This window comes from Dicentrarchus labrax, unplaced genomic scaffold, assembly GCF_905237075.1.
Source record: "Dicentrarchus labrax unplaced genomic scaffold, dlabrax2021, whole genome shotgun sequence".
Classification (NCBI taxonomy): Eukaryota; Metazoa; Chordata; class Actinopteri; family Moronidae; genus Dicentrarchus; species Dicentrarchus labrax.
Genome location: NW_026136720.1, coordinates 17,306,498 through 17,333,320, shown reverse-complemented (window position 1 = coordinate 17,333,320; position 26,823 = coordinate 17,306,498). Strand labels below are relative to the sequence as shown.

The window sequence follows — 26,823 nt, the reverse complement described above, 5'->3', positions numbered from 1 at the left end:
GCAGAAACACATTAGGAGTTGTGTCAGAGTATGCTGCGATGGTTTGAAAGAGTTTTGCTGCCATCACAAGTCTGCAAACAGTCACTGCACCACTAATACAAGGCAAAGAAAACACAACTGTTCCTAGAAATACTGATGTTTTGTCTGAAAGTCTAACTTCTGAAAATAGTACCAAAGTCAGTATTTTAAAAATAGTTTCAAACTTTATATAAACATCAGTTAATTTTCCTTTATTTCTATGAAATCACTGCTAGCAAGGTCATCGTGGTTACTATCGGCAGTTCATAAATGGATATAATAAAGGTAAGACACTAAGTAATGTTAAGAATTTATTATAAGAAGAAGAAGCTTTCTTAAACAATAATGTTTCTTTAATTGCCGGATGCGTCAAACAGCTTCTTCCTGCCCTCCATACCAGACATGGCCTCCACGTTCTTACGCCAGTCAGTCACCTCCTCCTTCTGTTGGTAACATAACATGTCATGGACATACAGTCGAGATAAAACTGATAATTTGACCAAAAAATAGTTGGTTTCAAAGACCTATAAAGCTAAAACCAGGCTTACCTTTTCCTCTTCCTTCTTGACTGTTTTGAGGTTGGCCTTGAAGTCTATGGACTCCTTGTGTTTGGAGCCTAGCAGGACGCTCAGCATGGCTTCAGCGGAGATCTTCACTCTCTTCAGGGTCGGTTTCTTAAACTTACTCTGGATCTCAATGATCTTCAGATTCATGTCCCCAATCTGGAAATCAGGTGATAGAAAGGACTGTGCTGTTGCTATTCTACCATTGTGGGTAGACTATACAGTACACACATACATGAACAGAGTGTAGACGGAAGCTCAAAGATTCATAAAATCTTCCCCACCGGCTCACTTGTTCACGTCCATATATTCATTTATTAACACATTTTATCAATATATCTACTTGTAATTAATGTACAATTGAGAGTTGAAAGTTCGCAGTAATTTAAAACTAATTTAATTTTAAAAAAATGTAACAGGGTTTCTTTTAATGCTGCACAAAGAAACTCATATGTGGACTTGAATTAAGATATTTTTTGTCAAACAAATTGTTTAGATTTTGTAGTGGATAACTGTATACATAACACTTGTTCAAGTAATCAAATTCCTATAAAGTTATCAGCTTTTTAAGGCTGGGTCAGTACAACGTCGGAGAAACTGCAATATACTACTACAAAACAAATTATATTTTTTAATTTAATTTTTTAAGTAATCTATTGTGATATCTGTTTTACTGGCAGTGAACCTCATGCTTGCTCAATACCCCATATTTGATATATAGCCAATCATTGTCCAATTTATTATTGTTCTAACCCTGATATAAAATATAAAGTGTTACTGTCTGGGGTTTAATTGTATCAGTGTAATAATTTATTGGCTCCAAACAAGTTAGCCGTCCATAATTTACTGCAGTGTCATGTCTTGGTTTGAGTCAGTTGAATAACTCTTGACTGATTACAGCGGAGCAGGTTGTGTGCTCGCAGCCAAATGGCAAATTTCCACTTTCGCCACAGCTTTCTTTCTGAAACACAACTGTGTGCTGAGTTCCAAAATATTTTATATTATTATTATTTGACAAAGTCATAGAGTGCATCCCTGAAGAACAACAGGCTGTTTAAGAGGTCTTGTTATTCTCAGTGCTGCCACTTGGAGGCAGTGTTCGTTCTTGTTTAGCTCTGTTTTATTGTGACCCTGTCGTCATAGTAAAAACACTGACTGCAGTAACTTAAAAACATTTCACATGCATCATTTTATCTTCCTATTCATTCTCGAGCTATTCACCTCCTTTTGGTTTTTGGACACCTTGAGGCCGATATCATACCGCTCCTCATCTACTACATCAATCTTGTGGTGCAAGTCTTTGCAAAGATCCTGTATAAAAACAAAAAAATAAAAGACACCCTCTAGTGGTCATACAATAAACACAAACTTAAAAAGGAAGAACTGTGAATTGTGAGAGAAGAATGTTTAAAAAACATTATGATGAAATAAAATACCAGCATCTCTTGCAACGACAAACCAGACAGATTTAGAGGAGGAACTCTCTCTGCCAGAGCAGTTTCTCTTTCCTTTATCTTCTGCTCTGTATCCTCCTGCAGCATCTGAGCAGCGACTGCCAACAGTCTGATCTGAAGCAGAAATCAAAATAAATCGATGAAAAAGGCTTTTCCCCATATAATCAGGATCTCTAGATTAGACCAAAAGTTCACATACATACCAGAATTTTTAACTAATTCATAAAATATGATATTTTTTACATTTGCAAATTGTATGTATAATGCAGTTTGCAATGCAGATCACAACCACTTCTCATATTACAAATACTGTACACACCACTTCTGTATGCTAGCAACCTTGTTGCATATCTTTCTTTTCAAATATTTACAGTATTTTTTTCCTGAGGTTTTGAGAAGTGCACAATGATATGCTTTTCTAACATTTTATATGAAAATCCAATTCATTTTAATAAATGCAGATAATAAATAATATTTAATAAAGAAGAACTCACCTTCAACCCCAGCTTTCGAGAGGAGGAGATCTTTGATTTTTTCTAGAATTTAGACATAAAATATTTTCATTATAGTCAATGCTCTATATGTATTTAATGACAATAGACAAATAGAGGATTGAAAAGAGTACATATGAAAGATATTGTGTGATAGATACTCACAGGTCTGTTGGAGCAATAACAAGGGAGAAAATACATGTCAGAATATTTACGAAATGAATATCAATACATTGTTTTACAGTATACTTTAAAGGTGACAGTGAGTGCTATTAAATAAACCAAAAGAGATTTTACTCACCCATCAGCCATGGTTGTCTTAAATTCCCCCACTAAAACTGGAAAGTAAAAGAAAATGATAATGATGATAACACCTAAATTGAGCTGTAGGCTGAAGATTAATGACCTCTTAAACCTCCCAGGTCAAGGTATTTCACCCACTTTAAACATTCATTGGTCCATTAAAGCTGGGCGCACAAAGATATTTACTGTTTACTCAGTTGTTCCCCTGGTGCCGTTTAAGGTGGATTGGCATATTTTATGTACCAAACAATTAAAAATTTGCTTTTATACATTAAATTTTTCTTACTTTATTGTGAAAATGTACTGCATGTGTATTCAAAGAATGATATAGACAGATTTGTTTTCTTCCCTTTCATGTGCAAATGAAAATTCACAAGAATCAAATGTTATTACAAATTTAAATACATATTGCAACTAAATTAAATAATAGGTTATGTGCAGAGTTTGGTTTACTGTTTCATTTACATGCTAAATAATTAAAAATGACTTTAATAGCTTTAAAAGCACTTATGTAATATGCAAAGCCTTAAAGTGCTGAGTCAGTACATGTGTTAACATAACTGACAAGAGTCTCTGCATAGGTGACAAAAAAGGTGAATGGCCAGATAATCCACAGGCATGTAAAATGACAATGTTCAACTTGCTGTTAATCTTTACCAACAATATCCAGATGAAATAACAAAGTAAAAACAAAACTTTTCTCTGAATTATCGAGATTTTATTCTACACAAGTCGGTCATTGTTTTAAACTCATAGCATGCTCCTTAGTTAAAGGTACTCCTCAGTCAAAGAATTAAGCTCAACACTTCAACATACCACAACAAATTTACACAAGTATCAGGATAGTAACAACTCTGTACCTTATTGAAACTGAACAGCTCCTTGCGTCGTACCTCAAACCTGAAGAAAAGTGTGTGTGAGGGAGGCAGCAAGGGACTTTCTGAGAGACAATGGAGAATAATCAATCAGATTTATAGTGTCTCTGCCAAATGTGAATGGCTCACTAAAATAGACTCCTGTCTGTACTACTTCTTCCCTCGGTCCACCAATGGTGACATTTACTGTTGCACATAGCATCACCACAATATTCAGACAGGAAAGGGGGTAATAAAACTTCATTTGTGTATCTTGTGTGGTTTTGACACCACCTGTTGGTGCAAGTGACACTGAACATTTTAAGAGCTGAACACTTTAATGCTGGGTCAGTGTCAGACATTTGCATTTGAGCAGGGCCAGCTTGCCGGGAGTGTGGATCAAGTTGTCAAGGAGTCAAACGGAAAGAAGAAATCAGTGCTAGTATTCACTTGTTCTGTGCCTTTATTTATAGAGCAAACAGCACGGTCCAAGTGTGAATCTTGGCCATCACAAGATGTCCATCTATGGGCACTTAATAGTGTCACCAACTGAGACCGAAGAAGTCAACTTCAATATAAAAAGTATTCTCATTGCTTAGTTCATGGTAATCATCCTAATTCTATTTTTAAGAAACTAAATAAAGATTAAAAACCTGAGAATTAATGAAGCAACGTAAACCTGTTTTCCTTTTAATCAAATAAAGCCGCGGTGTAGCGTAGTAGCATAGTGTCGCGCCCATTTGGAGGTCTGGTCTGATTTATTGCTGCAACTTTAAAAATGATTCACTTTATCTCCTTACATCCATTTGAATGTATTGTCTTACTTTCACCACATCGTCCCTAAAACTTAGAGTAGTGTAACGTTGAGTGCGCAACCTCTAGCCACCTTACTGTATATACATCACTATTCCTTTGCATGTGTGTGATGACACATACCTTTATAGCCTGATAGCATATAACTGCGCCACCTTGGAGGTAGTGCAACAAAGCCAAACATATTCTGGTTTTATTTAGGGGAGGAATGGAACAAGGACAGGTGCTGGTTAGGACTTGATGCTGTGTAAACTGAGACAACCAGAGTTCAATCTGCGTCATTGTTGTAACAGGGAGTCAAATGTCAGGCCCTTAAAGGATAGATCAGCAGTTAATGAATAAACAATACTAGCAAAGTACAAACCTGGGGTCAGTAGTATTTAAATCACTTCTAGTACTGGATATAAGGGAGTACTCAAGATAATTACTATTGCACTTCCATCATAAGAGACAGATTAGAAATAAGAATGGTCAAAACTGATTCCTCACTGTTAGTCCCTTACATGGGTAAGAACACTGGATCCTACATTTCCCATAATGCATTTAACAGCATCTGTTTGTTATGCTGCATTCACACAATATCAGCAGAATGTAGAGAACAACCTCCCATTGAACCTCCTGTTATTCTGACATGTTCATTAATGTTCATGCATGGTTATCTTCACTGTTTGTTCATTGAAATTGGTTTTATGTATTTGGAACAGTTTGTTAACCAGTGAAAGCTATTTTTATATTTGCTGAATCAGTTGTATCTTCATTAAGGGTTATTTTCTCACACTTGACAAAGGACCTACAGAGCCACAGAAGGTATTATGTAACTGTTTACATAGGCCAAGTTGTACTCACTTTACCTATTGAACTGACTTTTATGTGCCACCGCCCCCCTTTATACTTCTTTGTGTATCTTTGCAGTTGTGCATATACCACTTTAGAAGTGGTATCACTAGAGTACAAAGTGAAAGTAGAGTTATTCCAATACCAATGGACCAATACCACGTAATTTATTAGCCCCAAAACGGGACCCTGCTACACATATTAGACAAAGAAAAGCAGCAAATCTGGAACTATATGTGAATATGTTTAAACAATTAATAAATAATAAAATTGTTGCCAATGAGTTTTCTTGCTCAGTTAATCGACTGAATTGTTTCAGTTCCAATTCTTATTTTTAGCAATCATAGTAGTGTTGATTGGCACTGTGTGCTCTGGTTGCTTTACTGAGGGTTTATTGCAGCCCTGAACCTGCGACCTCTCTTATTTTTGGATGTTCAAATTTCTTAATGTGAATGTTACGTCTGCTTTGATTTACAAAGATGATTTAACAACTTTGTTCTCAGCTGTTACTGTTGACAACTGCCTTGTCCTGGCACTGTCGCTACTTTATGGCTGATGTTGTGTCCCAGATAGTGTCAAGAAGCAACTCGGATAATAAAGTAGAGATTTAAAAAGAAAAGTGCAGCATCAGTATTCTGTGTTGATCAGAAGTATTTATTATCATGACATACACCAGTGTTTTCCCAACACAACGAGCACATCTCACTATATACTTAAATGTTATGAAAGTCTAGACAATTCAAATGTTTTCCAAGTCCCGGCACCAAAAAAATGCAAAAATCTATACACACACACACATATTGACTTACTATTGTGAGCAGGGGCATTTAATTTTAATTAAATTAACTTAATTTTCCTCTCTATTCTTGTCCACTGTAAATCAGCATTTGTATTTAAAATGTCCACAAATATAGTCTGTCTACTGTCCGGCATCAAACAGCTTCTTCCTGCCCTCCATACCAGACATGGCCTCCACGTTCTTACGCCAGTCAGTCACCTCCTCTTTCTGTTCATAAGAAGAAAATAATTCTTAGTGATAATGTACTTTCACATAAATAACCCCAAAATAACACAAGCAATACCACAGCATCGAGCCATAATTAAAGGTCCAGCGTGAAGAATTTAGTGGCATCTAGCGGTATAGTTGCTGACTGCAACTCCCTCGCTTCACCCTCCCCTTCCAAGCTTGAAGCAGAAACTACAGTCGCTGCGAAATGCGCTAAAACTGCAAACGACCATATCTAGAGCCAGTGTTTGGTTTGTCCCTCCTGGGATATAAATGTCTCATTCTAAGTTAACAAAAACATAACAATTCCTATTTTCAGATGATTATACAAAAAGAGAACATAGTAGAACATAGTGAAACGTAATAAAAACCTACTTATGAATATTATATTCAATTTCTGCCAATAGATCCTCGTTAATGTTACACACTGGATATTTAAAACCTAATCTAATCTTAAAACCAAGGAGTCAACCCACCCTGACATAATCTTGAAAATTAAAAAAAACAGCATAATTCCAATTCAGTTTAATTAAAAACAAATCAATCTGATGTTTTAGCAACACGTTCACTTACCTTCTCGTCCTCTTTCTTCACTGTCTTGAGGTTGGCCTTGAAGTCCACAGACTCTTTGACCCTAGCGCCCAGCAGAGCTCCCAGCATGGCGTCAGCTGAAATCTTCACCCTCTTGAGAGCAGGTCGCTTCATCTTACCCTTCAGCTCAAAGATCTTCTGGGACAGATTTTCAATCTGCAGGAAACAATTAAACATGTAAGTAAGTATGCATTTGTGCCAGTTTAAGCAAATCTCAATAGATCACAGTGAAAATGAATTCAAAAATGTATGAAAGCTTCAGCAAGTAAGCTTTTAAAACTTAACTAACAATAAATATAAATGAATAAGACCAATAAACACATCCATAAAGTAAATAATGAATTAAATCCAAATGTAAATCAAATTAATTTGAATAAACATGTACCTCCTTGTTATTTTTGACCACTTTGACATCAATGTCGTAGCGGTCTTCATCTACCACGTCGATCTTATGGTGCAGTTCTTTACACAGAGCCTGCAGACCGAGAGAGAATCATATCATGTTTATTGAACAAAATAATGAGAGCCCACCAGTCTTCTGGCTTGTTGCAAACTCAGAGGTTATAGTCTGTTGATGCAACACATGACACCAGGAAGCCTGGTGTCCTTCATTACTACTGTGTTAATTGTTACACTCATTATTAGTGGTTACTTGTTATATTTTTTATAGGTTAAAGTTTTGCACTACATAATAGTGTCAGCTAAATGCTCAAAATATAAAATGTTGACGACAAGGCACCTTGTCCTCTAATACACCTACTGCATATGAACACGTTGTATGCATGGCATCTACATACGTCAGAGGGATGCTTGTGTGTGGAGCATTTGAACCATGTATGATGGGTAGCTCATTCAGTGACCTGCACATACCTGAAGGTCCTGCATGGACAAACCAGACAGCTGAAGCGGAGGAAGTCTCTCATTCAAAGTAGCTTCTCTCTCCTGCTTCTTTTCCTCCTTCTCCTTCTCCAACATCACAGCTGCCATTTTCAGCAGCTTAGTCTAAATTTAATGAAAAGTGAGAATTATTAACAGATCATATCTTAAATATCAGTGGGGATCATAATTTTTTTATCAGTTGGAGTAAAGACGATAAATACCTTGAGAGCCAGTCTGCGAGATGCAGAGATCTTAGATTTTTTCTACAAAAAAAGCAGTAGACAAATGAATCAGCAGTTATACAACAAAACGTAAGTTTCTAAATGAGAATTGTTTTTATACCTAACTATCATTAATTATATAAATGACTTACCGGTCTATGGTGGACATTATGACATGGAAAAGGCAAAAGAAATAAGATGAGTGTTAGTATCAATATTATAAGGATACAAATAATTACTCTGATTTTACAAATACTGATTTACATAATAAAGAAAATCATAACTTACGCCTCAGACATGGCTGGCTTTTGTCTGTAAAAATGAAATCATTCATACCAAAGTCAGAAAATGCATTATTCAGACACAGTATTAGTAGCAGTACATACATGCAGTAATATAAACACAGCTTCATTTAAGTAGTTATTTAATTAGAGTCTTTTTCATTCTGTTTATTCACATCTTGTTGACTGAGCCAAGAGTCATCCAGACCTCAGTATGGTAACATACCAGCATTAAGCCTTTAAATTAGCAACACTTCACACTTGAGTGCTGCAGATTGTTTGAATGATATACATTTTTTAACCAATTTGGAGTAAATTCATTTTCATGGCAGCCAGATCAGAATCAAAATCCAATGTATCTTTTGCCAAAGAAGAGAAATAAATGTTACAAATGAGGATGTGGATCATCATTGTAATAAAAAACATTTCCTGTTACCTTTTGTTAAAATTGTTGAAGATGATTAGGTTCGCTGCTACTGTAATAAAGTCATATTATAATTGTAATACCTTGAGTGAATTTAAACATTAAATTGATCAACTAAATGTTTTTGGTCTTGTCATATATAATATTTGGTAACCTGTGTCAAATCTAACATTTACAGTAAATTTGCACATTTATCTTTGTCCATCTGCCTGATGAGGCTCCTGTTGGTTGTTAATTGATTCCAGATAATTGCAACAGATACAATTTTCTTAAATATCAACACTATCATCATCAGAAAAATCAACATACCTTTTTTAATCTGTGCAGAAAACCTGTTGTGGTGAGCAGTGTCTGTCTTTAAATGACAAGAAGACAACTTCAAGTCAAATTTAATGCCTCCTATTGCCTTCTGTGAGTGGCCAACTAAAATAGCCTCCTCTGTCCTGACAATATACTGTATATCACTACACTTCTACATGGCATCCCCCGACACCAGGTTTACAACTATACCCCCATTGCTCGGCATTAGGAATACAGGATGTTGGGACAGCCCTGGCCCCCATTAACTTATCTATCTTAGTCTGTCTTCTTTAGTTGAATAAAATAAAACAAATTAAATTATATGAATAAAAATGTAATCTGGAAATCTGAACAAACCAAAGAAATTCAGAAATGTTTTTATGGTTGTTTAATCAGCATCACATATATTACAGATAATGCCATCAACGCCATCATCTGTATAATACAAATACTGCACTTTAAAAGACACACTCATGAAGCTAATCAGCCTGTTCTTTAGCACGCTTTCAATATGCAAAGGCTACAATTTATATTATTACAATCATGGCATACACTGGTATTTTTTACATAAAAGTTGACATTAAAGCAAGATCAGACAACTATTTATAGTTATACTAATACAGTATAATCTAAAAAAGTGCATGTATTTAATCTTTTACAAATGGCATCATTCTTTACAAAAACCTTTTTATTCAACCCTGCAACGCAAACCTTCTTGATTTTTGACAATGATTCTGAAATGAAGATGAAAAAAGAAAACTGAACATTGCCAACATAAGGTGTACTTCAGGAAAGATGATGTGTTCCCAAAATATTTGTTACACAAAAGCACCTTCTTAATTAGAATTAAACAGCTTCTTCCTGCCCTCCATACCGGACATGGCCTCCACGTTCTTACGCCAGTCAGTCACCTCTTCCCTCTGCAATGACAGAGATTAGATTGTATTGAAATGTTTTTTTAACACAGTTTCTTATTTTGTGGATGATTTCGTCTCAACCACCGACTTTACCTTTTCATCCGCCTTCTTCACTGTCTTAAGGTTGACTTTGAAATCACCCTTCATGAGTTTTGAGGTGTCAGTGTGTGCACCCAGCATGTCGTCTGCAGTTTTCTTCACCCTCTTCAAGCTGGGCCTCTTTACACCCTTCAGCTCGATGATCTTCTGATTCAGTGTCTGGATCTGTACAAACATAACAACAAAAAAGAACAATAACCACACAACTACAACATCCTGATCAGTAAATGTATGAACGTTTATTTGTGACCTACTGATTCAGGTTCACTGTACCTCTATCTCATTTTTGGCTACTTTAATCTCCATATCATAACGTGCTTCATCTACAACATCAATTTTACGATGTAGGTCTTTGCAAAGGTCCTGTTAAGAAAAAGAAAACTGTCAAGATGATGTGAAATAGTAATAACTGGATTGGTATGGTTTACTTTGTCAGTACCTGGAGCTCCTGGACTGACAGACCTGACAGCTTCAGTGGAGGGTAGCACTCACTCACAACTCTTTCCTTCTCGTGTTTCTTTGCTTCACTTTCAGCCACCAGCATAGACGCTGCCTTTTTCAGCAGTTTGGACTGTAAGATAGTATTGCGTTAATAGGCCTGGATAAAAACTAAAGCAGCATGTGGCATACTGTAAAATACTGTTCACATGTGGCCTAAAGGTCTACAAGACCCACCTTCAAAAGCAGCCGGCGTGTTGCTGAATATTTTGACTTTCTCTGTGAAAGATAAGAACTTTTTATACATCAAATACCGTCATTAATATAGGTTTTCAATAGGGATGCACGATAATTATCGGGACTGATAAATTATCCGCCGATAATGTGAAATTTATCTTATTATAAATTATTGGAATAATTAAATAACAGCCATTAAATTATCGGTTGTTATGAATGATCATTTATTTTGAATTCTTATGCAAAACCATTGATAGGATTTATGTTCGACGTTTTTTTTAAGGAACTTTTTTTCTTTGTTTGCGTTGTGTTAACAAAATTATATATAATAAGATTTGGTTAGAACAGAGCTCACTACGTCTCAACCCTTCTTACTCTCAGCTGTGTAAAAACGACAGGTTATAAACTTCTTTTTAAAATACAAAAATACAAAATGATCAGTTATCTTATTGGTATCGGCCGTGAGAAGCAGGTAATTACCGGTTATCGGATCGACTTTAAAAACATCCATATCGTGCATCCCTAGTTTTCAAATGTCTTTTTAAGTATAAGATGCATAATTCTGAATCAGTATCAGTATTATTATTTCATGATTGTGAAAGAAATCATTTTCACTCACCGGTCTTCATCAACATGATAATAAAAGTAGACAAAAGCAAAGAAATAACCAAATATGTATTATTATTAATTAATATATACAAATAGTGTGCAGAATTGTGGCTATATTTTGAGGCTACTCACCCCTCAGACATGTCTGGAGCTTATAGTGCCTTTGGACCAGAAACAAAGAATAATCTTTTTTACTGCATTGCATGAATTTTTAGATTTACAGACAAGACCTAGTATAAATAATTATTATAAATATTTATCAATGTCTCAATAGTATTTTCTACTGTTAATGTTAATCCAACTAGTGAACAGTTTTATTTATTATAATACTGTCCAGGGCTTTCAGATACTCTTCCAGTATTCTTCCAGGGCCACATAATCCTTCCTATTGTTATTAAGGGCTGATGAGGGGCCTGTTGTACAGCTATATTTGGCCACATTGCCGCCGTGCTTTGCTGTGTCCCAGCAGCTGCTGTGGCCTTGATGATGCCAGAGAAAGCCAAGCAGCAGAAAGGTTTGGCAGCCGAGAGAGGCACAACACCAAACAAAAAAAAAAACCTGTTCTCAATCTTGATTCTTTAGGATCCACAACACTGCTCATTTTCTATTTTACTAGGTTGTTCATTGCATTTATCCTTTAAATGAGCTGTTAATCAACATAATCTCTTTTATCATATTTACTCCCTCGTCTGTTTCTCTCACTTTATCTGACCTTCTCTGTGTAGTCGTGACTTTACAATGACATTACTTCCTATTTTTAATTCATTTAGACATGGCATTATGTATTAATAAATAAATGTAGGTGTTAGAGAAGACTGAAAGCATTTCAATGCTTCTAACATAACACAGTAATATATCCAATTTAAATTAAGCCAGCCTGACAAGGTGCGAAAGTCAAGGTAAACAAGCAAAGTAGCAGGCAATTTTAGGAACCCTTCAGCCTTGCACTCCACCCAGGAGGTTGCCAATTCATACGAGCAAACCATCATCACTTATCACACCAGCTTTTCGGTCACAACAATGGGTCAAGCGCGCTGTTACCAGCCGCCAATACTTTGGCAGGCAGTTCAAGCCTCAGGTTACATTTCCTCACTTAGAGGATCAAAAGATCATCAAGAAGCTTGAGGCGTCGTAGAAGTCATCCCCAGAGAGCCACGTTTGAGAAGTTGCTTTAAGACCTTGACAAAAGTAGTGACATAGCATGGATTCCCTCACATAAATACCAACTGTGTCAGGGGCATGCTGATATGCAGTCTTTACTACTTCATAAATACTATATTAAAGCCGGACCTGACTTTACCCGGACCAACACATGTAGGCTGGTACTTAGATATACTGTCACAACAGCAGAGGTCTCTTAATCATGTAATGTTAGGTTAAAGAGCCCGCTTGAATGTCTATAATAAATCTGATTGACTTATATTTTCTTGATAAACAGCATAGGTTGATTATTTGATATGAATCTTACCTTGGAGGTGAGAAGAAATCAGTGAGGGCAGCAACAATGGTGAGTCAGGAAAAGAAAAAGCACTTTATGGTTATTATAGTGAAAGATTTATGCATTCAAAGTCTCTTCTGAATGGCTGACTAAAATAGACCCCCTGTCCACCTGACAATTCGTGTATCACAATGCAGCCGTTTTTGATTTGCCCTCAACCCGTGACCCATTTATTTCATGTGATTGCATTGCATAAGAGCACACTTCATACGTCCCTCACCTAACTGACAGCTGAGTTATCCTCTCTGCAGATATCAGGTTCCCTAAGCGTGTTTGCTTTTTAAATTTGTGGCATGGGATCTACTGACAAAGGATGACATCAGATACCTGTTGTTTTAAAGTTGCCTTTTAATGTCACTTTTAAAAAGTTGATAGTTTGAAGTTTATTAACTTGAGCGTCAAGTTTAAAGTATTTTGATAAAACAGTTTTATTCTCCACAACTAGGAGTCTACAGCCACGTTTATCATGTGAGGCTATACTTGGCCACATTGGTGCTTTGAGATAAATGCTAAAATTAGCATACTAACATGCTGTTTAGAAGGTGTAATGTTTACCATATTCACTATCTAAGTTTGCTGTGCTATCATGGTACCATGCTGTTAAGAAGGTGTTCAACATTTAGTACTAAACACAAAGTTCAGATGAGGATGATGGGAATGTTCTTAGTTTTGCAGGTATTTGTTCAAAAACCAATGTACTCGATACATTTAAGTTATAACAACATGATGATGCTAGATGAAAAGTCAGTGTGATTCATCCAGTGGGGACCGTGAATGTCAAACACACAATTGCTTGTTGTTATATAGTTGTTGAGATATTTCAGTCTGGACCAGGTGGGTGGGTAAACAGACAGACATTGTCATCCCTAGAGACATAATTGGCTCGACTAAAAAACAAAACATAAATAAAGTTGTAAGAAAATACAGAGTTTATGTATTTGTCAGCAGTTATAACTGTAACTGGTGTATGCATGGTTCAAAAATGCTTGATACTACTGTACAGCATATATTATTACATACATAAACAAGTTTTTACAGTGTGTTGAAGCATTTAATAATTGTTTATAACATTTGCAAATCATTCACAGACGGTTTAAACCTCCGTATAAGACAATTATATTTATATTATATACATGGTGTGTCAAAAAGTAGTATTATATATATTATATATATAGTAGCTCAACCCATGTAGGCTTACCGCAGCTGCCTTTCCTCTCTCTAAAACATATATATATATATATATATATATATATATAAAGTGTCAAAATGCCAGACAAGAGCATTTATCAGTCTATACATGAGGTAAAATATTTCTTTTACTGTGGCTGTTTACAAGTCTTATGGCCTCTGGAGCAAAACTAAACTTGTGTTTTAAAGGAGGAGTTATAATTGCAGACAAATCAACAGATAAACACAAAAAATTAATTATGTCTGATTACAGCTACATTATAGTGTATTATAATGTAAAAACATTTTAGTTGTGTGTCCTCTGCTTATAAATGCTCAATCCTGTTGGTCAACTCCTCAAAACGACACGTCACATTATGACCGTTGGTAGCTGTGCTGAATAAAGGTGTATTTTTATACTGGGATCAAAGTCACCATGGCTTCTGATTCACAATATGCCATGACAGCACTCTCACACAGAGGAGAGATCAAATACAACCTCTACAGTCTATTCTGGTCAGATTTCAGTGGCACATGACTGTCTGTCTCTCTGTCTGTCTGTCCGTCTGTCTTAGTGTTATGTGATACAGTTGAGCACAATGTCCAGTAGGAGACACCGTAACACTGAGACAAAGCGACAGGAATTAACACATAGCCACGGCCACATTTTTGTCCTATAGAATATAATCCCTGGGAGCCAAGCAGTGAATAGTTAAAGGTTTAGTGGTATAATGGCATAACCCTGGTCTTCATGTGTTGATCCTCTGGCCTGACAGTTCTGTAGTGTTATCTGTATATTTAGGTGATGTCGCCTGGGGGTTATGTGAGGTCAGGCTGGATGTCAGAAGTTCTTTAAGGGGTACCCTGGTGGCCTTTAAAGGTTTAAAACACTGATTTTCTTGTCATTTTGTTGTATGTCTCTCTCTCTCTCTCTCTCTCTCTCTCTCTCTCTCTCTCTCTCTCTCTCTCTCTCTCTTCTCTCTTCTGATTTCCTGTCAACATTTTACTATTTGCTAATAAATAATATATATAATAATAAAAAATAATAACGCCAAAAATTGTCACTATAAAAGTAATTTAAGCATGTGAATAAATTAGATTTTGTTCAACAACTTACATTGTAAGAAATGTCTAGGACGATATTTAACCTGTTTCCAGCCACCAGCTTGCAGTTTTCTACAGGAAGTTTACTACTTGTAAAGTTGGTCACTGCTGCCCCCCAGTGACTGATGATACTCGGACACATACACACAGCAATAAGGACAGACAAACTTCTATTTCTTGTGTAATTCTGTAGAAAAACATTTTTAGGCCATGCAATGTTCTGCATGTGAATGGAAACTACCAACCACATTTGATAAAAGCATCCTTCCTACGTATTCAGATGCCAGCACCTGATAAGATCATAAAGCAAATTCCATTGGTTGAGATCAGACCACTGTAACCAGTCTCTGTGTTTGTTCAAGCAAACTGTTGAACCATTTTTCCAAATGCACTTGATTGTTGTTCTTATTTGCTCGATAGTTTTTAAAGCTGTATTGTGGAGCCAGACCAGAATGAGCTACGTTATTTTTTTCTGTTCTTGTTTGACTGCTGGACTCGCAGTGTCATCTTCTCTTAGGATTCTGGACAAGCGTCCAGACTGCAATCAACAGGTGAGGATTCAATATATTGTACAAAATAAGTATACAAGAAATATTATAAAAGTAAACTGAGGGGAATTTATAGTCCTATATTCATGAAGTCACTCTTATCTTGTGTTCTTTTTCCAGGGTCTTGACAACTGCAAAATTAGTAAGTATAACAATTTGTATACTTAATTTGTATAATCAGTAGATTAAAGTTCAACCAATATGTTAAGGGGTGACTATATTTTGTCAATATCTTTGCATTTGACTGTTTTAATTCCAAACGTGACAGAGATCACGGTGGAGTGATTTGTAAAGGATAACACACATAAGTACACATAAGTTAAAGGACCAGTGTGTAGGATTTAGGGGCATCTAGCCAGTAGATCTTTCTAAATGTTAAACACTGGACCTTTAAATATTTACAACATGATAATACTAAATACTCCATTCCCTAAATGTCAGATAACTGCTCAGACAAACGCACAGTCGCACAACTTGCTCCTAGCGGCCCAGAATGGGATCCTGAGCATGTGGGAGTCTGGATGGACGAACATGGGCTTGATTCTGTTGTGAATGTGACCTGGAAACTAAAGGCTGATGGTAAGTAATGATTTAAAAACTACGGTGTTGTTCAATGCATACAAGCTGTAAACCAACCGTCTCATCAAAGGTGAAAATCATTAGAGAAAGCATTCGTATGAATTATACTCTTCTATTCACAGCAGGTATATTCAAACTTCATGGATCAGAGATAAATATTCTGGATGAAAATACAAATCAAAGCATGTGTGTGCAGTTTTCATACAATTTCAGCCAACAGCGGAATCCAAACGATAGACAGGTATGATTGCAACATATTTATATATTTAACTATTGATTTAACAGTGGCAAGCAACATAGATGTTACAGATTAGTCACCTAGGATTTGTTTTTCTTTATTAGTGGACATTTTCCTTGGATGGAGTTGTGGTAGAGCCAGGGCAAACATATGTGATGACCATTTTTAATTTGCCAGAACCTGCAAATGGAGACTACAGGATTAGAAAGCAAATTACCATCCCAGGTGAGTTCCCTCCAGATCCAGATCCCTGAAATCTGAATTAAAAAACCTTTACTATGCTAGACATTTATTATAAGTAATACAAATAAGTTTGCTATACAAGGTTACAGGTTATATTGATTCTGACATTGTTCTTGTCACAGTAAATGTCTCAGCTATCATTACCACAGTTAACTCCTAGCCTTCTCACAAAGTAATATCAAGTGTGTATAGGCAACAGAAGACGAAGAAGGATCAGTTTAATATATATTTTATGAATCTTTTCTGTCACATTTGTCACACTTAATCACTTTTTGGATTTGTAAAAAACTGTAAAATTTGCATCTTCTTTATAATTCTCTGAGTGATTTAATACACAAAACAAACTTTAAAATGTTTTCTATCACTTTCATGATCAGGATGTGACGACAGGAGAATCCAGAAGACCCAAATGTGTCTGCAAAATGGTAAATTTTAATTTGAAGTTTTTGATTGACTGCTACAAGAGATTCAGGACCATCTAGGTCTGCATTCTGCATATGTTATGTGTTATCTGTTATTTCAGGTAGTCTATGGGATCCTCACATAACTGCTAATGTGTCTGTGGATAAGGAACATAGAAAGTTATCCATTGTTGTGGGTTTTGAGGCAGCACAATATTCTGAGAAATACCAGGTCTCCATCCAGAGTCAGAGTTTCTATTACTCAAAGAACATCTCAAAGGTAATTATACTGAATTTGTCACTTAAACTCCAGGGCTGTCGCACACATGGTATCAAGATGCACTCTCACTTTGTTATTTTCTTGAACAAACAGGAAAACGAAACATCGCTAAATGTGAAATTTGAGGTTGGTTTGTGGCAGCTCCATGAATGTGAAATATTGTTAGTGGTAAGTTCAGGTTTAATTTAATGTCCTGTTCTCACAGTTGATAAGGAAATCTTAGTTGTAGATATATAACATCACCTGACTCTGCTTGTTCTAAAGGTTCAGCCATTTTTTATTCAGTGCAAGAATGACTGTTGGTGCCCCAAGAAAATAATCAATAACTGTCTGTGTAAGTACGATTTTTGAAATATACAGTATATAATAGATTTCCATTTTCCATAAATCAGTGGTTCCCCACCTTTTTGGCTTTGACCCCCTTAAAATAGACAGCATTCATTTACTTGTTGCAGGTGTCAGACATCTTTGAGTTTTGACCTTTTAAACTTCTCAGATTGTCTTACTTTAATAAATATTTGAGACCCAAAGAGGTAAAACAATCCCATATTTCACAAAAAAAGCAAAGAAAATACTATATAATAATAATAATAATGCAAATTTATGCAGCAGGACATTCTTTTTTTCCTTAAGACCCTCAGATTTATCTTGAGATCCACTAGGGGTCCTGACCCCCAGGTTGGGAATCACTGGCATAATATTGTATATATTTTATCATTATTTATTCTAATCATATGTATTTTGTATTTGTGCTTATTTGGGTTGCTGTTTCTTTTCCTTTTTTTTAGATTATCCACCACGGACCTTAATTATAAAGGCAACTGTGGGGCTGTTTCTCATTGGTTGTTATCTTATCTTTTTACTGTGGAGAGCTTCTCATAAAGGTTTGCCTTCTTGTTAATGTACTGTATTGAATAGAAAACACAGCTTGAATTGATAATTAATCATTGGACTTCACCCTTCTCTCAGATCCTGTGATCCCATCCTCATCTGCTGCCAAAGAACAACCAGAAGGCTTTCAAGTGCAAGAGAGAAAAAGAGTCCTCATCATCTATTCCCTCGATCACCCATTATACAAAAACACTGTTCTCAAGCTTTGTGCCTTCCTGGCGACCAAATGTGGCACTGAAGTGGTCCTGGATCTGCTGGACTCTACAAGACTGGGAGTGTTGGGAAGCATCCAGTGGTTGGACTGGCACAGAGAACAAATAGAAAGGTCTTCAGGTAAGATATTAGTATTGTGCTCTCGGGGAGTACAAGCCAAATGGAGAGCCATGTGTGGTGACAAACAGGTTTTTCTGAGAGAGGACGCCCGCTCACCCATAGGTGACATGCTCAGTCCAGCCCTCAGCCTCATCGTCCCCCATTTTATCAGATCTGCGTCGTTTGAAAAGTACATAGTGGCTTACTTTGATGATGTTTGTTCTGAAGAGGATATCCCTTCACCTTTCAACATTACGGTCCGATACAAGCTGATGAAACAGTTTGAGGAAATCTTTTTCAGGATCCTGGGCACTGAAAAGCACGGACCCGGCAGAGTGAATCACATTGAAGGGCTTTCAGAGGAGGAGTACTATCACTGTGCCTCAGGTAGAGCCCTGCGGGATGCCATAGAGGCTTTTTATGCGTACCAGCTGGAGCATCCACAGTGGTTTGAAGATGAATTACTGGAAAGCTCAGAGTTGCAGGTTGAGGAGACCTCAGCTGAGATCTATGACAATGCAGAAACAACCACAACCCTCATTACACATTGTGTGCCTGATTCAGCTCACATCCTCAGTCATGTAAAGGCACAAGAAAGTGATTTTGCTATGGACACAACAGGACTTAACATGGCTGAAGAGTTTTAAATGTGCACCTCAGTTGAGTTCAACCGTCTTATTGTTGAAAACGTGCTGCCAGTTTAATGTACAGTAATCACTGTATGTGATTCAAGTTTTGAGACAACTATAAAGATCTTTTCCACTTTTCGAAGAAACTTTCAAGTCTTGTTCTGTCTCTGTTTTTACATTTTGGCACATATTTGTTATTGCCTTATATTTATATATAGTTTCTTTTGTTGTCATTTATAAGTATTAGGTGCACTTTTTATTGATGTGCTGTGCACTTCGCTTTGTATGGCCCTTGGTGGTCAGCTCTGGTTGTTTCAAATGCACTATATAAATAAACTTGATTGGATTGGATTTTATCTGAAAAGCAATCAGTTATTCTGTCTGCATCCAAAATTAGGTATGTGGACCCTTTCTACACATTCATTACTTCTTTAATGGTTTATATTTTGTAATTTACCATGTATTTGTGTGTCTTTGTGTGTGTTCTGCAGTGTTTTTATTGCAGTAATGTTAAATATCACTTGCTTTCACTCAGGAGACAAATCCAGAGTAGTTTTAGACCACAGAGATCTGTGGTTGATGCATGTGGGCTGTGTCAACAGTGTTTGGGTCAAAGTTCAGCCTTCTGGGCAAAGTTTCAAGCATTTTTGTTACACTGGAGAAGGTAAGCACTAAACCCTGTTTGAGGGACACTGTTTTTCTTTATTATGAGATGATTGAATGTAACATGTTATGTTCTTTTTAATATATGATGTCTTATTTATTCTCCTGTACAGCACTTTGCTCAACTTTGGTTGTTTTAAAGTGCTTAACAAATAAAGTTGGATTGGATTGGATATGAAACATTTTGATTAAATAGTCAATATTTGTACCACAGGTAAATGGAGTATGCATCTGACTGCATAGGGCATGTTTTTTTCTACAAAGTTAATGTAGAAAACTCCTTGTAGCTTTTCAGGTTTAGTTGTAATTTGTGCTGATGTGTCTCTGATCCACACAGAGTCATTGGTGAGATATCCCATTAAAGCCAGTGTTAAACAAACAAAATCAGCTGTAAAGCATTGACTGAAATGCTTGGCTTTTTGTCTCTAAGTTACAGACAGTTTAAAACATTTCAGCTAACAATCTGTGGTGTCTAAATGCAATGAAGTAGGGGAATAAAAGATAAGAGTACCGACCCCGGCTCTGGAATGTGGGTGTCAGTTTCTGAGAGTGGCCCCAAAATGGGGGGAGGGCGGTGGGATTTTGTCCCAACTAACTGGAGCAAAGAAAATCCTCACAATGGCTGAATTGGACTTCTGCCTTGCAGTGACAGAAAACACACTGCAGGGTGTGATGCAACTGGGGAGCCTGATAGATTTTTCCTTCAAGAAGCTGAGGTAATGCTCATTGATTTGATTTGGACAATCATTTTGTGTGAGATATACAACACTATGTTAAAGATTGGTCTACAGAGAATTTAAGTTACAGTCGCTGTATATATGTGAATGGTGGAGGGGAGACCATAGTCTTTGATAGATCACTCTGCAAGCATCAGGCTCAAACAATGAAAGAAACATTGAATAGCAAAAGATGATTGAAACCATCAGCGGACACATTTTTTCACAGTTAAATTAAAAAACTTCATATTTTCAGGGTCTCCCTAAAAATCTGAGCAGAATGAGGATGCTGCAGACAGCCTCTGCACTCATCCTGAGAAGAGGAATTACAACTTATCAGAGCAGATTGTGCAAAAATGGTAAATGCATCCTCTTCTTATATCTCAAACATTTAAAAGTATACATTCATAAAAAATGTATAATGATAATGATGATTTGTGATCCACGACCTCTTCTCTCAGACAGCCTCTTCCGAGTTCATCCATCTGTATCACAGGCACTGGCAGAAAACAAACCAGTGGTCGCACTCGAGAGCACAATCATCACACATGGCATGCCCTATCCGCACAACCTGAGGTACCACATTAACTCTCAAGTGTCAATAAACTGTGATACCAGCAGCTCATAGTTGTTTTTAATCACTGAGTGCCATTAATATTTTAATGCAGCACGGCAAAGGAGGTGGAGGCCATCGTGAGAGCCGAAGGAGCCACTCCAGCTACGGTTGGAGTGATTGAGGGAGAAGTCCGTGTTGGTCTGTCGTCAGAGGAGCTCGACTTCCTCGCCCGCTGTGAGAACTCCCTGAAGGTGTCCCGTCGTGATCTGCCCTATGTCATCAGCAAAGTGAGACCACACACACACACACACACACACACACATATAATCTCAGGGTTTCATCCACTCCTGAGTCCTTTATGGTGGTGTTCTGAACGCTGTCCTGAATGTTATCTTTTCAGGGGCTCTCCGGGGGGACGACAGTGTCAGCCACTATGATAGCAGCACATCGAGCTGGCGTCCCTGTCTTTGTCACTGGAGGCATTGGGGGAGTTCACAGAGATGGAGAGAACAGTAAGCAGATGTTGATGGGAAACACACCTGACTTTTACACATACTGATACTACAGACTGAGTGGATGGTCTTGGCCTCCTTTTCACGTGGAGAGTGAACAATCCTGTAATCAGGTTTATCAGCTATTAAATGACTGATCTGGACACAGAGAATAGTGTGCTTATGGAGTCACAAATATGATCCAGGGGTGACCCCACCTGGTGGAAGGCCTCCATGTGTGAGGACACCAAAACTCTTATTGGTGTGATATGTAGAAGAATACGTTAGTATCATGTAAACTATTTGGCATTTGTAATAGTTATGTGAAGGCTTACCATTAGTCACCATTGAATCAATTACTATTCCTCCAGGTCTGGACATCAGTGCTGATCTGACAGAGCTCGGCAGGACTCCCATTGCAGTGGTTTCTGCTGGTGTCAAGTCTATTCTGGACATCGGCCGCACTCTCGAGTTTCTTGTAAGAATATTGAGATCATTTTTCAGGGTCATGTTGTCACTGTACAATGGCACATCTGATACTGTGTTTCCCATTTGAGTACTTAAGTTACCCAAACAAATATGTCATATTTTATGTATGATATAGGCTTGTAGTTTATTTACCACAGATTGTTTTCCTTCCTATTGTTTTTTTAACTGGCGAATCCTAAAAATAAAATTAAAGGACCAGTGTTTAAGATTTAGTGGAGGATTTATGCAGCAAAGTTGCAGATTACAAACACCGCACCTCACCCTGCCTTTCCAAACAAAACTTTAAAAAAAAAACGCAAAAGGCCCTATCTAGAGCCAGTGTTCGGTTTGTCCCTTCTAGGCTACTGTAGAAACATTGGCATTTCAACATGGTGGTGTAGAAGAGGACCCACTCCCTCTGTAGATAAAAACAGCAGATGAAAACACAACGATGGTGATTTTCAAGGGATAACACACAAATGAAAACATACCTATAAATATTATATTCCATTTCTGACAATAGATCCTCCTAAATGTTACACACTGGGCCTTTAACATAAAGGTAGTGTTAGAACATACGTACAGCAAGCTTTATATCACAAAGACAGATGTTGGACAGAGCGGTGTTGAAAGGGGCCTGTTAGATATATCTCTTGTGTATCTTAGGAGACGCAGGGTGTCTGTGTAGCCACTTATGGGACACTGAAGAACTTCCCAGCCTTCTTCTCTCCCCAAAGCGGATTCACTTCCCCGTACCAAGTCTGCAACCCTGAGGAGGCTGCGAAACTCATTGGTATATGAGCATTTTATATCCTCAACGTTAATAGTTTCATTGATTCCTTGAACACAGAAAGGTTATGAATGTGGATCTGTCTTTTGCAGCAAGCACTCTGTCACTGGGTCTCCAAAGTGGTGTCCTGTTAGCTGTGCCCATCCCAGAGGAGTATGCAGCAGCTGGCCAGCATATAGAGGAAGCCATACAGGCTGCAGTAACAGAAGCAAGGTACAGGAAGTCTCTGTGGTTTGTAATCTTTTGTAAAGCACTTCAGTTGAAAAACAACAACTTTCTGTTTCCTTTTTTTTGTACTCAGTGGTAAAAGTATAACAGGAAGAGATGTGACGCCATTCATTCTTCAAAAAGTCAATGAAATGACTGAAGGAAAGTCCCTTCAGGCCAGTATCCTGCTGAAAGTCTGAATCATTGAGAACTCAAGAGGACGATATCAATTGTTTTTAAAACAAAAAAAGTCCTCTATGGTATATTACAGCTTAAATATCCTTAACCTGCTATGTTCTCAGACATTGCTCTCATTCATAACAATGCTAAAGTTGGCAGTCAGATAGCCTGCGCTTTGTCAAGAGAAATAAACGAGAGAAATTTCAATGGCAAGAGTCGTAATCATGGAAAACACTCATCAGACTCACAGTCAGATATTGTGAGTATGAACACACATGATAGACCAAATGTTCCAATTGTTGGCACAATACAGTACTCTCTGTGTTTTTCTTTTACAGGTTGTCGTGGGAGGAATAAACGTTGATTTTCTTGCTAAAGGAAAAACGAAATCACTTCTTGTAAGTTTAGTTTATAACACGTATTTATCCCCACTAACTCCAGTTCATAAGATCATACCATGTAGGTTTATCGGCTTCTTGTCTCTTTCAGTTTGGACAGACCAACCCAGGAAGTGTCTGTCAATCATTTGGTGGTGTAGGTCGGAACATTGCTGGTCGGTTTTTAATCTGACAATGCTCATGCACGTTTTCGTCAGTAGCTTGAACCTGATGTCTCACACTTAGTACATTTGATCTTTTCTTCTAGATTCTCTCAGTCGATTAGGCTGTAGTCCCCTGTTCATCTCTGCTACTGGAGCTGATTCACACAGTGATGCAGTGTTAAACTATTGTAAACATATGGTACGGCGACTGTTTATTACCAAACATGATTAGAATCTCTTTTACTTAAAGGTCCAGTGTGTAACATTTAGGAGGATCTATTGGCAGAAATGGAAAATACTATTAATTGGTATGTTTTCATTAGTGTATAATCACCTGAATCCAGTAATCATTGTGTTTTTGTTGCCTCAGAATGAACTGTTTTTATTACATGGAGTCATATTGAAGTGCCATGTTTCTACAGTAGCCCAAAACAGACAAACCAAACACTGGCTGTAGATAGGATAGATAGTTCCGCAGCCACTGTAGTTTCTCCTACGCACTTTCCACAGATCGTTCCACAGACGCGAGTGGTGTTCAGTTAGTTCAACCTGCAATTTCACTAGATGCTAATAAATCCTACACACTGGTCCTTTAAAAGTGCAAATGTTAAGTTGTTGACTTTGTTTCTTCTTTCTGTAAGAACACAAGTGCTGTGGCCAGGCTAGAAGAGCAAAGCACAGCTACTTACTGTGCTGTTATCACTGAGAGTGGAGAACTGAGTCTTGGGTTGGGAGACATGGACATTCATCAGCAAATCACAGAGCAATATGTAAGTTATACTGACAAATCGATTCAATTTTAGCAAGTCTACCCCAGGATTTGCGTTCCTGTGCCATATTAATAACCATAATAAAACCCAAAAACAAAAATATTTAATAAATGTAGTTACCTCTTTGTATAGTCACATGCACCATCCTGCACTGTAATGGACAGGAAACAACACATGCACATACTAGACAAAAGGGCTGGAGCCTGTGGGCAGATGATTTGCGTGCAGACTCATATGTTACTTAATGACATAATCCATGGTTTGATTAATCAAGAATTTAACCAACAGATGAACTGATAATGAGAATAATTGTTATTTGCAGCCCTAGTTTGTTTCATATTTTGTTTTATTTTTCTATATTTGACCTTTCCCTGAAATTTTTGTTGTGTTTCATGGTATTGTATTTTATGACGCACCTCTTGTTTTGGAAGGGGCAATAGAAATAAAGTTTACTAACTTAATTTCTTTATTCTTTGAATATGTTTCCTTAGGTGTCACAGTTTGAGAAGCAGCTTTCATCAGCCACTCTCGTGTGTCTCGATGGAAACATTCCCGTCTCCACAATCAACTATGTATGTTCCATTGCCTCTAAACGCAACATCAATGGTAAACACAGGGAGATGGCCACTAAATGATAATCACGAACAGAAGCTTTTGTTGATTTTAACGCAATGTGTTTCACAGTTTGGTATGAGCCCACAGATTCAGAAAAGGCTTGTAAGCCTTTCCTTTCAGACGCCTGGAAGTCTCTGTCTTATTCATCCCCGAATCTGGCAGAATTGTGCACCATGAACAAAACTCTTGGTATCCCAACACCTGAAGGTAACCTGTATTCCTTAAAGATCATTTAATAATTCAACTATGGACTTATTGGTTTCTTTACTCCTGTGTGCTCTCAAACACATATCCCACTCACAGTTGTTACAGTTAGGGTGCAAATTGAAAAAGTGTGATTGTAGCTGAGGATGTGGTTTTGCCTTGTGGGCTGGCAGTGCTGCCGAGCTCTCATGACGAAGTGCTGAGTGTTGCTGTGGCTCTCTCACGCCCCCTTCTGGAGCATCTTCTCTGTCTGGTGGTGACTCTCGGGGCTAATGGACTGTTGGTGTGTGGAGAGCATGATGGAGGCTCTGTCAACCTGCAGCCAAGAAAACAGAAGAGGGTATGTGCAGAATATATTTAAACTAGTGGTGATGAGGATGATGATTACTATGATGGTGAAAGTAAAAATGTTTACTGTACCTGTGTTTATAGAGGAGGCAGCTCTGTGCTCTTCACTACCCAGCACTGACTGTTACAGCAGAGGAGACAATGAATGTGTCAGGAGCAGGAGATAGGTGCTAAACGTTTATTTGACCTACTTTTTCTTCTCTATTCTCATTTTATTTTCCAAACTTCCTCTGCTTTAGTTTCATTCACTTTTCATTTCCTATGACCTCTTTCTCTGCCCGTCTCTGTCGTACTTTCTCTCGCTCACAAAATCATGCCTAACCCATTCAAACCAAGCGCTCTCATCCACGTTCTGTCTGCAGCCTTGCAGGGGCCTTAATGTCTGGGATTGTCAAGGGTCGAGACACCGACAGCTGTGTTCGGATGGGGCTGCTGGCTGCACGGCTGTCCCTGGGGTCACCGCACCCAATCGCCCCCACGCTCACCTTAGACTCTGTGGATCCCAACAAAGTCCAGACTCATTACTGGCCCAAACCCAGCTTCATGTGGATAGACTGAAAATATTTATATTTTCAATTTTGAAACATTACTAAAGAAAAAAGGTTTAAAGTTATGAGTGGATTCTTGAAACATGAACCTTTGACTGAGTAAATAAATGTAAGATGACATGTTTTACAAAAACCATTCATCTAAAACTGTATTTGATATTTTATATTGTTATATAACAATTGATAATATGGAAAATAAATAAATGGACTACTTTTTCCTAAACTTTGCTTGAGTTCTTTATTACAAATCCTTGTAAATAAAATATGAAACAAGGTACTCACTTCTCATAATAAATTAAGGTATATATTTAAAATCAGTGGTAGAAGAAGTAGTTTCATAAGTAAAATACTCCATTACAAGAAAAAGTCTTGCATTCAAAATTGTACTTAAGTAAAAGAACTTGTTATCAAAAGCAAAAATACTCACTATGCTGGATTTTAGATCTACTTCATACACAGTACTATTGTATAGATGAACTTGTAACAATACGACAGAGCTGATTC

At 37.3% G+C, this 26,823-nt stretch overlaps 4 protein-coding genes and 2 long non-coding RNA genes across 7 annotated transcripts; 2 read left to right on the top strand and 4 right to left on the bottom strand.

Moving 5' to 3' along the window:
• Positions 1-316: 316 nt before the first annotated feature.
• Positions 317-2,614, bottom strand: tnni4b.2 (troponin I4b, tandem duplicate 2). The gene is made up of 5 exons (XM_051381886.1): positions 2,530-2,614; positions 2,018-2,149; positions 1,803-1,892; positions 567-740; positions 317-461 (listed from the first exon to the last, which is right to left on the bottom strand). Exons 2-5 carry the CDS (start codon positions 2,120-2,122, stop codon positions 372-374), a joined length of 459 nt encoding a protein of 152 aa, XP_051237846.1. The 5' UTR covers positions 2,123-2,149; positions 2,530-2,614; the 3' UTR covers positions 317-371.
• A 77-nt stretch (positions 2,615-2,691) lies between these two features.
• LOC127352972 (uncharacterized) lies at positions 2,692-3,859 on the bottom strand. Its single transcript, XR_007881215.1, has 2 exons — positions 3,690-3,859; positions 2,692-2,864 (listed from the first exon to the last, which is right to left on the bottom strand). It is a non-coding gene; the product is annotated as an uncharacterized LOC127352972 (long non-coding RNA).
• Positions 3,860-5,867: 2,008 nt separating this feature from the next.
• zgc:136858 (uncharacterized protein LOC678543 homolog) lies at positions 5,868-26,542 on the top strand. 2 transcript variants are annotated; one of them, XM_051381881.1, is made up of 20 exons: positions 5,868-7,104; positions 20,532-20,601; positions 20,858-20,960; positions 21,063-21,177; positions 21,270-21,444; positions 21,558-21,669; positions 22,020-22,126; positions 22,783-22,909; positions 22,999-23,119; positions 23,208-23,293; positions 23,416-23,552; positions 23,632-23,691; positions 23,783-23,846; positions 23,939-24,033; positions 24,476-24,604; positions 25,096-25,210; positions 25,289-25,426; positions 25,597-25,763; positions 25,856-25,938; positions 26,134-26,542. In XM_051381881.1, the coding sequence occupies exons 1-20, from the start codon at positions 6,995-6,997 to the stop codon at positions 26,327-26,329; spliced, it is 2,310 nt and encodes a 769-aa protein (XP_051237841.1). In that variant the 5' UTR covers positions 5,868-6,994; the 3' UTR covers positions 26,330-26,542. The 2 variants fall into 2 exon arrangements, with proteins under 2 accessions (XP_051237841.1, XP_051237842.1); XM_051381882.1 differs by lacking the exons at positions 5,868-7,104; positions 25,856-25,938; positions 26,134-26,542 and adding an exon at positions 19,285-19,886 and having other exon boundaries at positions 25,096-25,176; positions 25,597-25,746.
• On the bottom strand, positions 8,316-9,080 carry LOC127352973 (uncharacterized). Its single transcript, XR_007881216.1, has 3 exons — positions 9,042-9,080; positions 8,745-8,784; positions 8,316-8,339 (listed from the first exon to the last, which is right to left on the bottom strand). It is a non-coding gene; the product is annotated as an uncharacterized LOC127352973 (long non-coding RNA).
• Positions 9,406-11,019, bottom strand: LOC127352971 (troponin I, cardiac muscle-like). The gene is made up of 5 exons (XM_051381887.1): positions 10,724-11,019; positions 10,488-10,619; positions 10,322-10,411; positions 10,043-10,213; positions 9,406-9,952 (listed from the first exon to the last, which is right to left on the bottom strand). The coding sequence occupies exons 2-5, from the start codon at positions 10,590-10,592 to the stop codon at positions 9,869-9,871; spliced, it is 450 nt and encodes a 149-aa protein (XP_051237847.1). The 5' UTR covers positions 10,593-10,619; positions 10,724-11,019; the 3' UTR covers positions 9,406-9,868.
• Positions 15,450-19,573, top strand: LOC127352967 (interleukin-17 receptor A). Its single transcript, XM_051381883.1, has 11 exons — positions 15,450-15,652; positions 15,770-15,791; positions 16,091-16,228; positions 16,351-16,469; positions 16,571-16,691; positions 17,087-17,134; positions 17,233-17,390; positions 17,484-17,558; positions 17,655-17,724; positions 18,179-18,274; positions 18,360-19,573. Exons 1-11 carry the CDS (start codon positions 15,488-15,490, stop codon positions 19,238-19,240), a joined length of 1,893 nt encoding a protein of 630 aa, XP_051237843.1. The 5' UTR covers positions 15,450-15,487; the 3' UTR covers positions 19,241-19,573.
• Positions 26,543-26,823: the final 281 nt, after the last annotated feature.